Source organism: Coregonus clupeaformis, chromosome 10, assembly GCF_020615455.1.
Source record: "Coregonus clupeaformis isolate EN_2021a chromosome 10, ASM2061545v1, whole genome shotgun sequence".
Lineage (NCBI taxonomy): Eukaryota > Metazoa > Chordata > Actinopteri > Salmoniformes > Salmonidae > Coregonus > Coregonus clupeaformis.
This window is the reverse complement of record NC_059201.1, coordinates 60674845-60688851: the sequence shown is the minus strand read 5'-3', so window position 1 is coordinate 60688851 and position 14007 is coordinate 60674845. Positions and strand designations below refer to the sequence as shown.

General features: G+C 41.9%; 1 protein-coding gene across 1 annotated transcript; it reads left to right on the top strand.

Annotated features, from left to right (window-relative positions):
- The first annotated feature begins 1389 nt into the window (after positions 1 to 1389).
- LOC121566668 lies at positions 1390 to 9638 on the top strand. The gene is made up of 2 exons (XM_041876624.2): positions 1390 to 1587; positions 2209 to 9638. Exons 1-2 carry the CDS (start codon positions 1390 to 1392, stop codon positions 2971 to 2973), a joined length of 963 nt encoding a protein of 320 aa, XP_041732558.2. The 3' UTR covers positions 2974 to 9638.
- The last annotated feature ends 4369 nt before the right edge of the window (positions 9639 to 14007 follow it).

Below are 14007 nucleotides of genomic sequence, written 5' to 3'. Positions count from 1 at the left end.
GCAGAGCTCTATCATACTATCCAGGTCTGTGCCCAAACAGTTTGAGCTTCTACTTCTAAAAATCCACCTTTCCAGAAATAAGTCTCTCACTGTTGCCGCTTGCTACAGACCCCCCTCAGCCCCGAGCTGTGCCCTGGTCACCATATGTGAACTGATTGCCCCCCATCTATCCTCAGAGTTCGTACTGCTTGGTGTTGGAGAAATTGTACATAAGTTATTCTACTCATTTACTATTATTTCATTATGCCATTTCAGTGCTGAATTGTTGTTTTCATAATGTGTGCTTGTGTACGAGTGAATGTGAGGAAGATTAGCAGTCAAGGTCGCGTCCAGCGAGGAGGAACCAGCTGCATGAGTTAGAAAAACAACTTATCTCAGAATGTGGGCACGCTCGGACAGTGTGCCAAGATAGAAGAAGTCATACTCAGATAATGGAATATGTGAACTGGTTTCAACTGGATCTGTTTATGCACCCTTCCCCATTAGCAGTTGAAACCTTCTGTAACTAGGGCGTTCCTAACTTAATAAAATGCAAGAGGAGCGGAGACTGATTCAGAGTGGTTTTGGAGGATTGTAACTGAGCAGTCTCCGAGCACTCTCCTTGCAAGTAAAATATACTAAATTCTCTGTGTCTTTTCTTGTGCAGGTTATTCTTATAAATGTTGGGGGTTTAAACCTAACATTTAAATGGTCCTTCGAGCCGGATGCCAAGATACCTGACGATCCCAGCGGGCGAGTGAGATCCAGGCAAGTCTGTGGCCACAGCATTAAGACCCTTTTCCGGGACTGGTCCCTCCCTTGCGGGCTGGGATCCGATGGTTGAAGGTAGATCCAAGAACGCAGAGAATTGTGAGTAAAAAATTCATAAAAAAAAAAAGAGGAATGAATGTGAATGAAGTAAAGTAATTTTCAAACAGTTAAAGTCCGCGGAGGGTAGACTCCTCTAGTTACCAAACTAGTTAAATTCTACGTAGGACGGCGGCGTCCTCTGTGTTGAAAAGAAAAACCCTGACAATTCTAGACTCTATCAGGTAAAGTAGTTTTCGAACAGTTAAATTCCGTGGAGGGTAGACTCCTCTAGTCACTGAACTAGTTAAATTCTATGTAGGACGGCGGAGTCCTCTGTGTCGGAAAATCATATAAAAGTTGTATGAAAGTGTAAGAGTGTGACTGGAAATATAAACACCACTAGGTATTTGTATTTCATACCAAACGAACAAGGTGTAAACGGTGAACCTTTGTGGATGCTTGTAGGCAAGAAAACTCCACCTGGAAAGGTTGAAGTGAGTTTTACCATAAAGGGTTGTTGATCACCGTCTTGTTCGATTAAGACCCAGTGTTAGAACACTCTAGGTGTTGAAAACCCACTGGGCCCAAATTTAGTTCAAAATGGGGAAGGGACAAAGCAAAGAAAAACAAAAGTTCCTTGAGAACCTTCCGTGCAAAGATTGGAAAGTAGTACAAAAAGAAGATCCTACAGCAACAGAACCCCTATGTTACTGGATAAAAAAGTACAAGTTTAGTGGAAAATTGTCTACCACCGGTCTAAAAGAGCTGCAACAAAAAATAAAAATAAAATGCAGACAGAACGAGGATAGGATGAGGAAAGAAGGTTATGAACAGATATTGGTATGGTTGAAAATAGCAGGACAGCGAGAGGAAGGTGAGAGAAAAGCGAAAAAGGAAAGAGAAGAAAATAAAAAGCAGGTTGAAGAAAGAGAAAAGAAAGATAGAGAAGATGAAGATAAACAAAAACCCATAATGTTTCATAGGAGAGAAGACAATGAGTATTCAGGTCCCTACAGTGCATTGAGAAGGCAAGTTATGCAACCGTTAGAAGGGGCACAGGGAGGATACGAAGTAAATGCAACTGCACCTAGCGCACCACAGGAAGTGCCACCAAAATATACTCCCCCAGAGACAAATACTCCACAACCAATAAATATGCAGTCACAAACACCAAAAAGTGGACCATCCACTCGATCACAAGGGGGTATGGGAAATTGGAGCAAAACGATGGGAGGGTTATTATCTCCCTTACCAAAAATGCAAGCCTTAAACACTGAAACAGAAGGAGTGGAAGTTTTTCCATTGATAGAATTACCAAATCCTCAAGCAGGGGCAGACGGTCAACGTCCTACCACACTAGTCTTTAGAACATGGACACAGGAAGATGTTAAAAAGGCTGTAGAAGGCATTCCCAGTCCTAAAGAGGATATTGAGGAAAGCATAATTCAGATGGAAAACTTGAGACTATCGTATCATCTAAATGGAATGGAAGTGCAGCAAGCTTGGATGTGTAAATTAGGACCAGACTGGCATCACGTAAAGGGAAACTATTCCCCAATACAAGGCCAAAACATAAATGCTCCCGATTCAGCGGAATTACGTGGGCAAATAAACCCATTATTGGACAGAATCAGAACCAAATTTAGGAGAAGGGCAAACTACACCGAGATAGGACACTGTAAACAAAAACCAGATGAGCCATTTGATGAGTATAGGATCAGAATGGAAAAAGTGTTTAAAGTACACAGTGGATTAGATCCAGTTGAGGATGAGAATGGGCCATATAAACAACAGCTAAAAAACGCGCTACACTCTGGTTCTTTACCAGACATAAATGGGTGGGTAAATCGTCACCACATAGGGATGAGTGGAGGAACACTGGCAGAGTACATAAACCATGCCATCCATGCTGAAAAAGTGATAAAAAGTAAGAAAAGCAAGAAGGAGCTCGTCTTTTACCAAGGAGAGGAAGGGATATCTGTGTATTATCAGCAATCTAGAGGTAGAGGCCGAGGAAGAGGACGAGGCAGAGGCAGGGGAAGAGGACAGGGAACACGTGCAAATGACAATCCTAGAGGATGTTGGTCATGTGGGAAAGAGGGACACATAGCCAGAGATTGCAAAAACGATTCCTCACACAACAATAAGAACGCATGGCCCTCACACAACAATCAGAACGCATGACTAAAACAGGGACATCAGGATAAAGAACCTGAGGTCACTGAAATGGAGGAGTTCCTTGTAACACATGAGGAAAAATCAGTTGAAGACGAAGAAGAAATTCTAAACTTAGAAGATTTATTTTATGAAGAAAAAATCAGACCAGAAATTACACTGATAGTCCAAGGCACTCCTGTTAGATTCCTCTGTGACACTGGAGCTTGTAGAACCACGATCAAAGAAACCCTGTCATATGTAATGCCTAGCTCCAATCATGTCATAGTGCGAGCTGCCCAAGGCGTCGCTAAGAGAGTCCAAGAAACAGAGCCCTTATGGCTCCGAGACCCAGAAGGCAAATCATGCCAGCTGTCAGTTCTAATGCTACCTGAGTGTCCAGTAAATTTGTTGGGACGAGATGGATTAGTGGCCCTAAGCCTAGCCATAATGCCAACACCAGATGGTTTGCAAATAATCAGACAGAAACCAGACGAAGTATACGTAGTACAGGGTGTGGGAAAACCAAATTACTACTATACACTAGATGTACCAAATAAACCACCAAGCTCTGTAGGAGCTTATCTCGTGGAAGAAGGGAAAAGAGCTGTTAGAAATGTACAAGACTGCATGTCACCAAATGATTTGCATGTTACTATGTGGTACACTAGTAGCCCTGACCAAAAGTACAAAGAAAGCCTTGATAAAGTTACTCCAGCCAAACTGACAGTGTCCTATGTCTACTCAGACGTAACAGCTAACGCTGCGGCAGCTGTCATTTTGCCAGAACAGGTCAAGTCACTATTTAAACAGCATTACCACCCTCATATCTCACTATGTAAAGGGAAAAACACTGAATGGAAAGACATAGGGAAATTAGTGGATAAAGGAGAAAGGGCACGTGATTGGGTGGTTACAGGAGTAAATACCTGGTTTAGCGAATCCACCGAGTTGTCCAGAAAGGCACTGTTCTGGACTGTAATTGTTCAGGCTGGGGTACATCTGGGTAAAAACCAAAAATGACAAATCTACTTTACTGAAGAACAGGAAACATTGTTGAAACAAATCCCCTCAGAACTATGGTCCCAAGGACCTACAGATGTGGGATTAGTTAAAGGAGCAGCACCTGTAATAATAAGACCTAAAACAGAGCATCGCCCTAGGATAAAACAATACCCCCTAAAACCAGATGCAATGATTGGAATAGAGCCAGTGATTGAAGGTTTAGAGAAAGCAGGTGTGCTAATTGAATGTGCTGAGTCGCCGTGCAACACACCAATTTTTCCAGTAAAAAAGGCACCTCCATCAACAGGGTGGAGGATGGTTCAAGATCTACAAGCTGTAAACAATGCTGTTATCCAAAGATCTCCATGTGTGGCAGACCCACACACGTTGCTAAATTCATTAAACCCAAAGGCTAAATATTTCACCGTAGTGGATATCAGTAATGCATTTTTCTCGGTACCAGTGCATAAAGATAGCCAACACTGGTTCGCATTTACATTCAAAGGGAGAAGATTTACGTACACTAGATTGCCCCAAGGTTACTGTGAAAGCCCAACTATCTATTCTCAGGTGATAACTTCGAGCTTATCTACCTTCGAGCCTCCAAACAAAAGCCAGCTGTTGACCTATGTTGACGACATCCTCGTAGCATCAGAAAAACAGGCAGATTGTGAAGAAGACTCAATAGCACTGCTAAAGCATTTGGCTAAAGAAGGCCACAAAGTCAGTAAAAATAAACTACAGTTTTGCCAAGAAAGAGTAAAATATTTAGGTCATCAACTAAGCGCAGGAGGGAGGACAATGATGGAAGAAAGAAAAGCGGCAATATTGCAAGCACCCAAGCCACTAACAAAGAAACAGATGACGTCCTTTCTAGGACTCACCAATTATTGTAGAAGCTGGGTGCCCAATTATGCAGAACTAACAGCGCCCTTGCAATCTCTAATGTACAAAGAAGAGCTAAAAATGTCTGACAGGTTAAAATGGACTCCTGAAACGGAAGAAGCCCTTTGCAAGTTAAAACAGACCATGGTAAACAGCTGTACACTGGCCTTACCTGATTATCAAAAAGAATTTGTACAAATGGTAGACTGCAAAGGAAAATTCATGACATCCGTGTTGACACAAATGCATGGAAATAAACTCAGACCTATAGCTTACTATTCAACCAAAATGGATGCTGTAGCGTGCGCCTTACCACACTGTGTGAGAGCAGTGATAGCAGCGTCACTGGCTGTAATCTCAAGTGCAGATATAGTACTTTTCCACCCGATTGTGTTAAAAGTACCACATGCAGTATCAGCTCTGCTTTTGCAAACCAAGATGAGTTTCCTGTCACCAGCAAGACATCTGTCTTGCATGTCAATACTTCTGTCACAACCACACCTAAAAATAGAAAGGTGCACAGTGCTCAACCCAGCAACGCTCCTTCCTACTGAAGAGGAAGGTGAAACTCATGATTGTGAAACACTAGCAGAACAAACAGCAAAAAGTAGAGCAGATCTAAAAGACACTCCTTTAGAACAAGGCGAAACTCTGTTTGTAGATGGTTCTTCTAAAAAAGATGAAAAAGGGAAAACAAAAACAGGCTATGCTGTTGTAACAAATGACAAAATCCTAAAAGCAGAAGCACTGCCACAACACTTTTCAGCACAAGCTGCAGAATTAGTGGCTCTTACTGAAGCCTGTAAACTCATGAAAGACAAAATAGCAACCATTTATACAGATAGCCAATATGCATATGCTACTACGCACACGTTTGCACAGCATTGGAAAAACAGGGGCATGATAACATCGACAGGAAAACCAGTCACTCATGCAAAACTACTAACAGAACTGTTGCAAGCTGTGCAACTGCCAAAGCAGTTAGCAATATGCAAATGTGCAGCCCACACAAAAGGAACTGACCCAGTTTCGAAAGGGAATGCGTTTGCAGATAAAACAGCAAAGGAAGCTGCACAGAAAGAACTGAAAGTTCTAGTCCTAACAGAAAATGACCTAGAAAATGAAACATTAAGAGAAATGCAACAACAATCGCCAAAACAAGAGCAGGAACAGTGGAAGAAAAAAGGGGCACAAATTAAAGATGGAATCCACATCTGACCAGAAAATAAACCAATCCTACCCAAAAGCCTATATAAATGGGCAGCTATATTGAGCCATGGCAAGACACATGTCTCAACAGGAGGGATGGTAGGATTAGTAAATCAAATATATACAACATATGGCTTTAACTCCTATTCAAGAAGTTTTTGTAGAGCATGTCTAATCTGTGCAAAACATAATGCTCAAGGCAATCTAAGACCAAAGAGAGGACAGTTTCCAAAACCAGATTATCCATTTCAACACATACATATGGATTTCATAGAACTGAACAACAGTGAGGGAAAAAAGTTCTGTTTGGTAATAATAGACTCATTCTCAAAATGGATAGAACTTTTCCCTACAAAGAATCCAGATGCATTAACAGTAGCTAAAGCCCTATGCAAAGACATAATTCCACGCTATGGAATTCCAGAAAAAATCTATAGTGACAATGGCTCACATTTTGTAAATCAGACAGTAACTAAAATAGGTCAAGCCTTCCACATAGATCTAAAGAATCACTGCGCCTATCATCCACAAAGTGCAGGGCTGGTAGAAAGAATGAATGGAACAATAAAGAACAGACTCAGAAAGTGTATAGAAGAAACCAAGAGACCGTGGACTAAATGTCTGGATTTAGTGAAACTGTACATAAATATTACAAGCACAAATGGTCTAACCCCTTATGAAGTGTTGTTTGGCAGACCTTATAGATTACCATGTTTTAAAAACTTATGGGAAACTGATGACGATAGCACACTAGCAGATTACATGAGAAAAATGCTGCAACAACAAAAGCAATTGACAGAATCAACTGATGATGATACAACCTCTGTGTCCTTACAGAAAGACCAGTTAGTTGAACCAGGAGACTGGGTCCTGATAAAAAGTATAAAGAAGAAGCATTGGCACTCACCTAAGTGGGAAGGACCCTACCAAGTGCTGTTAACCACAGGTACCGCAGTAAAGATTGCAGAACGTAGTACATGGATTCATTTGACCCACTGTAAAAGAATAATTGGACATGTCTAAAATAACTATTTCCATCATACTGTTCGTAGTCACCATTCTTATATGTTTCATAGTGATAACTCTATGGTATCTGCTGTAGCGTTGTAGCTCTTCAACGTACCACCAGAGAAAGTCCGGTTACAAAGGGAACTGTAATTTTAGTTTGCAGTTGTCTCAAACCCGGTGAAGATTGTCCACCACTCTGTTGTAGGTAAATAGGAGGAGTTCCAATCTACAGCAGAATGATCACTCAAGCGCATAAAAAGATGGTGGCAGTGGGTGGAATAGTTGGAATGATTATGACTGGTATTTGGACTGTAGTGGCATGAAACAATCAGGGCATTGGTGGGGAAACGTGTTCACCACTACAGGAAAATGGTCAGAGGGGTCGTTTGGGTTTTCTTCTAATTCTAAAAAATGGAAAAAACAGGTCTCTTTGACAAAAACAAACAGAAAGATAATGCTGAACATTAATACAACCCAAATGCCTTTCGGACAGCCCGACAGTTTCAGTGAGCATCAGAACCCGCCGTGTCACGGACTAGCTTTATGTATTTGGAGGCCACACGCTCAAGATCCCTGTACCACGTTACTGCTGTGCCCAAATGTCACTATGACAAATACGACACTATCTCTAACACCGCCAGACATCACGCCAGGCCCAAAATCTAGCTCCCCCGTTAAACCTAAGATCTACATAAAACCTGAAACTGATGATTGGTTCAAAATAACCACAGGGGTATCACGCATTGACAACAACTGGCTCCTAATGGTAGAGCAAGCAGCTAAAGCATACGGAGCAGACTGTGTAGTGTGCATGGGAGCCAGACCACTGCTGCAAGTGGTGCCCTCAGCGCTGGGTTTAGACTGTCTAGTAGATGTAATGAATAAAACTATTCCGTCAGAAAACTGCTCCAGTTGGGATAAAATTTATCCTTTGACTACTGCTGAAAAACAAAAGCCTCTATTTTCAAAGAAAGTAGCTGTAGGAAACTTTACATGCATAAATAGAACCGGTGCTGGGGTCAGACTAGGTAAATTAAACGACACCCAATGTTACTCAGTAGAAACAGTGAACATGGCGTTTAAACCTAAGGCTCGCAGTGACATCTGGTGGTGGTGTGGAGATGATAGATTATTTGACAGGTTACCATACAATACCACAGGATTTTGCGCCTCAGTGTCATTGATATTGCCAGTATCCATTACACCTCTCACCGTCACTGATTTGTTGACCACAGTAAACGTTGTTTACCCACACACCTGGAAGAGCAGGCCAAAGAGATCAGTAATGTCAGATGATCCCACCTACATAGACAGCATTGGAATTCCAAGAGGAGTTCCTACTGAGTATAAATTAATAAACCAAGTAGCAGCAGGTTTTGAATCCTCATTATGTTGGTGGTGTACAATAAACAAGAATGTAGACAGAATCAACTACATCCACTATAACGTGCAGAAATTAGGGAATAAAACTGAAGAAGGGTTCTCCGCCATCCACGAACAATTGTCAGCTACCTCCCTTATGGCTTTCCAAAACCGTATTGCTGTCGATATGCTTCTAGCAGAAAAAGGAGGAGTCTGCTCTATTTTTGGTGACCAATGTTGTACATTTATTCCCAATAATACTGCAGCTGATGGAAGTCTAACTAAGGCCTTGGAGGGGCTTAGATCTCTCAACAGCAAGATGAAAGACCACTCTGGGGTTGACACGTCAATGTGGGATGGATTTGGAGACATGTTTGGCAAATATAAACAATTAGTGTTCTCTATTTTGACCTCAATTGCTGTGTTTACAGCTATCCTCACCTTATGTGGATGTTGTTGTATTCCCTGCATTAGAGCATTATGCACTAGAGTGATAACCACCGCTATACAACCTGTCAAAACTGAGATGTCAGAAATGTATGCACTCCTCACCCCGGACGGGGACCTTCAGACTAACAGTGATGATGATGATGATGATGATGATGATGATGAGAAGCTGGAGGCGAGTGATGAAACGTCATTACATTTCCCTGATCTATTCCCAGATCCGGGAGATTATGCAACTAACCTCTGAGTGTAACACTTTGAACTATGTGATGAATTTGTGGCTGAAAATCTGACAAGAAGAGGTCTACAAATGATGATGAATATAGCAAATAAAGTGAATAAACAGGAGGGAAATGTTGGAGAAATTGTACATAAGTTATTCTACTCATTTACTATTATTTCATTATGCCATTTCAGTGCTGAATTGTTGTTTTCATAATGTGTGCTTGTGTACGAGTGAATGTGAGGAAGATTAGCAGTCAAGGTCGCGTCCAGCGAGGAGGAACCAGCTGCATGAGTTAGAAAAACAACTTATCTCAGAATGTGGGCACGCTCGGACAGTGTGCCAAGATAGAAGAAGTCATACTCAGATAATGGAATATGTGAACTGGTTTCAACTGGATCTGTTTATGCACCCTTCCCCATTAGCAGTTGAAACCTTCTGTAACTAGGGCGTTCCTAACTTAATAAAATGCAAGAGGAGCGGAGACTGATTCAGAGTGGTTTTGGAGGATTGTAACTGAGCAGTCTCCGAGCACTCTCCTTGCAAGTAAAATATACTAAATTCTCTGTGTCTTTTCTTGTGCAGGTTATTCTTATAAATGTTGGGGGTTTAAACCTAACACTTGGTGACCTAAACTGGGATATGCTTAACACACCGGCCAACCTACAATCTAAACTAGAGGCCCTGAATCTCACACAAATTATCAACGAACCTACCAGGTGCAACCCAAAATCTGTAAACATGGGCACCCTCATAGAATTAATCCTGACAAATGTACCCTCTAAATACACATCCGCTGTCTTCAACCAGGATCTCAGCGATCACTGCCTTATTGCCTGCATCCGTAATGGGTCCGCGGTCAAACGACCACCCCTCATCAATGTCAAACACTCCCTAAAACACTTTAGCGAGCAGGCCATTCTAATTGACCTGGCCCGGGTATCCTGGATGGATATTGACCTCATTCCGTCAGTAGAGGATGCCTGGTTGTTCGTTAAAAGTGCTTTCCTCTCAATCTTAAATAAGCATGCCCCATTCAAAACATTCAGAACTAAGAACAGATATAGCCCCTGGTTCTCCTCAGACTTGACTACCCTTGATCAACACAAAAACATCCTGTGGCGTACTGCATTAGCATCGAACAGCCCCCGCGATATGCAACTTTTCAGGGAAGTCAGGAACCAATATACACAATCAGTTAGGAAAGCAAAGGCTAGCTTTTTCAAACAGAAATTTGCATCCTGTAGCACTAACTCCAAAAAGTTTTGGGACACTGTAAAGTCCATGGAGAATAAGAGCACCTCCTCCCAACTGCCCACTGCAGTGAGGCTAGGAAACACTGTCACCACCAATAAATCTACAATAATCGAGAATTCAACAAGCATTTTGCTACGGCTGGCCATGCTTTCCACATGGCTACCACTACCCCGGCCACCAGCTCTGCACCATCCACTGCAACTTGCCCATGCCCCGCTCCCGCTTCTTCTTTACACAAATTCAGACAGCTGATGTTCTGAAAGAGCAGAAAAATCTGGACCCCTACAAATTAGCTGGGCTAGACAATCTGGACCCTTTCTTTCTAAAATTAGCCACCGAAATTGTCGCATCCCCTATTACTAGCCTGTTCAACCTCTCTTTCGTAACATCTGAGATCCCCAGAGATTGGAAAGCTGCCGCGGTCATCCCCCTCTTCAAAGGGGGTGACACTCTAGATCCAAACTGTTACAGACCTATATCCATCCTGCCCTGCCTTTCGAAAGTTTTAGAAAGCCAAGTTAACAAACAGATCACCGACCATTTCAAATCCCACCGTACCTTCTCCGCTATGCAATCCGGTTTCCGAGCTGGTCATGGGTGCACCTCAGCCACGCTCAAGGTCCTAAACGAATTATAACCGTGATCGATTAAAGACAGTACTGCGCAGCCATCTTCATCAACCTGGCCAAGGCTTTCGACTCTGTCAACCACCGCATTCTTATTGGCAGACTAAAAAGCCTTGGTTTCTCAAATGACTGCCTCGCCTGGTTCACCAACTACTTCTCAGATAGAGTTCAATGTGTCAAATTGGAGGGGCTGTTGTCTGGACCACTGGCAGTCTCTATGGGGGTGCCACAGGGTTCAATTCTCAGGCTGACTCTATTCTCTGTGTATATCAATGATGTTGCTCTTGCTGCTGGTGACGCTTGGATCCACCTCTATGCGGACGACACCATTTTGTATACATCTGGCCCTTCATTGGACACTGTTAACAAACCTCCAAAAGAGCTTCAACGCCATACAACACTCCGTAGCCTCCAACTGCTCTTAAACACTAGTAAAACTAAATGCATGCTCTTCAACCGAATGCTGCTTGCACCCGCCCATCCGACTAGAATCATACTCTCGGTGGGTCTGACCTAGAGTATGTGGACAACTACAAATACCTAGGTGTCTGGTTAGACTGTAAACTCTCCTTCCAGACTCACATTAAGCATCTCCAATCAAAAGTTAGATCTAGAATCGGCTTCCTATTTCGCAACAAAGCCTCCTTCACTCATGCTGCCAAACATGCCCTTGTAAAACTGACTATCCTACCGATCCTTGACTTTGGTGATGTCATTTACTAAATAGCCTCCAACACTCTACTCAGCAAATTGGATGTAGTCTATCACAGTGCCATCTGTTTTGTCACCAAAGCCCCATATACTACCCTCCATTGTGACCTGTACGCTCTTGTTGGCTGGCCCTCACTACATATTCGTCGCCAAACCCACTGGCTCCAGGTCATCTATAAATCACTGCTAGGCAAATCCCTGTCTTACCTTAGCTCACTGGTCACCATAGCAACACCCACCCGTAGTCTGCCTCCAGCAGGTATATCTCACTGGTCATCCTCAAAGCCAACCCCTCCTTTGGCCGCCATTCCTTCCAGTTCTCTGCTGCCAATGACTGGAACGAACTGCAAAAATCTCTGAAGCTGGAGACTCTTATCTCCCTCACTAACTTTAGGCGTCAGTTGTCAGAGCAGCTTACCGATCACTGCACCTGTACACAGCCCATCTGTAATTAGCCCATCCAACTTCCTCATCCCCATATTGTTATTTATTGTGCTAATTTGCACCCCAGTATCTCTATTTGCACATCATCTTTTGCACATCAATCATTCCAGTGTTAATACGAAATTGTAACTATTTTGCACTATAGCCTATTTATTGCCTTACCTCCATAATTTACTACATTCGCACACACTGTATATATTTTTTCTGTTGTATTTTTGACTTTATGTTTTGTTTACCCCATATGTAACTCTGTGTTGTTGTTTTTATCGCACTGCTTTGCTTTATCTTGGCCAGGTCGCAGTTGTAAATGAGAACTTGTTCTCAACTGGCTCACCTGGTGAAATAAAGATGAAATAAGAATAACAAATAACAAAATGTGACAAATATTTGTTGTTGTTGATTTCATTTGATTTATACTTAGTAGTGTATATGGACTCCATCCCTGTAGTCTGCAGACTTCTGTGGTTTAAGTCACACTCCTTCTCTTCAATCAAAACGGACACATCCCTCTCTGAGAGACACCACCATAACAACCATTGCCTGATTAGCAACACCCCCAATAACAGAGAAAATGTTATAGAATAAAGACCCACACTTTATCCTGTCCTATGAAAAAATTGAATAAAGATCCACACTTTATCCTATCCTATGAAACATTTTCCGTTGCTGCCCTCTTAAACCTGATTGATCTTTTGAAGCGATGCTCTAATGCTACCCATGGTGTATGTCTTTCTTTTGTTGTACCATTTTCCTACTGAGGGGATGCATGCGGAATGTGTTTTTCCAGGTTGTGATCAAATGCTCTACTTTCATGGTTTCTATATGTTCTATATTTTTCACCATGTTAACGGGCATTTAATAAATGTACAACCTTTTGAGTTGTCTATTTTCTGAAGATGCATATAATTATAGTAGACTATATTTTATGGTATTCTGACCTAATCTGATCATAGGGCAACAGAACATAAGTAGTTGCCTATACAATGTTTTACAGACATCTACCATAACTTAAGAGGTACTTAATGGTGTTCTACAGCTCGATAAATTACTTTGCAATGACCCAGTGTCACAAATGATGGCTTCTATTGATTTTGCAGCATACCCTGGGATAGCCTTGGATGTAATATAGTTGGACACATTGGTAAACTAACGTTAGCTGGACATGCTGCCTCATGCTAGTTGTGTTAAACCCAGCTATAGTTTTGTTTCATTACTGGTAGCTAGCATGTTTTATCTATCAGTGATCATTGCTTTGGTGATTGATTCGATGGGTAGTCATGGATACAGCACATTACTGATTACACAGTCAACGGTGTGTGCCTCACCATGCAATAATTACTCCAAATGCATCTTCTCATTATTTATTACATACGTCTGTTGGAAACTGGAAAAATGATTTTCCTCCCTTCCTCTGGACAGTATTGCAGCCGATTGCTGCACATAGCCTCATTTCTGTATCTTCGTAATAATTGCAGTAGTTATCAGTATCTTTAACAACAAACACATGAGATTCCAGCTCAACAATTTCATGATAAAAGCGGGAAATTAGCTTTGCATAATGAGTCGTTTTTTTATATTGCGTCCCCTCCCCCTAAACAAAAGCACAGAAAACATTTTACAGTAAACAAGGTATTTCTTGATGACATATGTTTCTTATCGTGAAAAAAAGTTGATTCATAGAAGGAGTACTAGTAGTGGAAAAACTTGCAAAGACATCGATTTATAGCTATTTATGCCAAGTATGTTTTAATATTTTTGTGTGGTGAATTAGCTAGCCAGCTAGATATCTACTTGGGACACGCTAGCTAGCTAGCTACCGCCAAGAACAGGATGAAGACCATTTGTGTCTTACTGAATATGCATGACGTTCATTAGGAAAACGCCCAC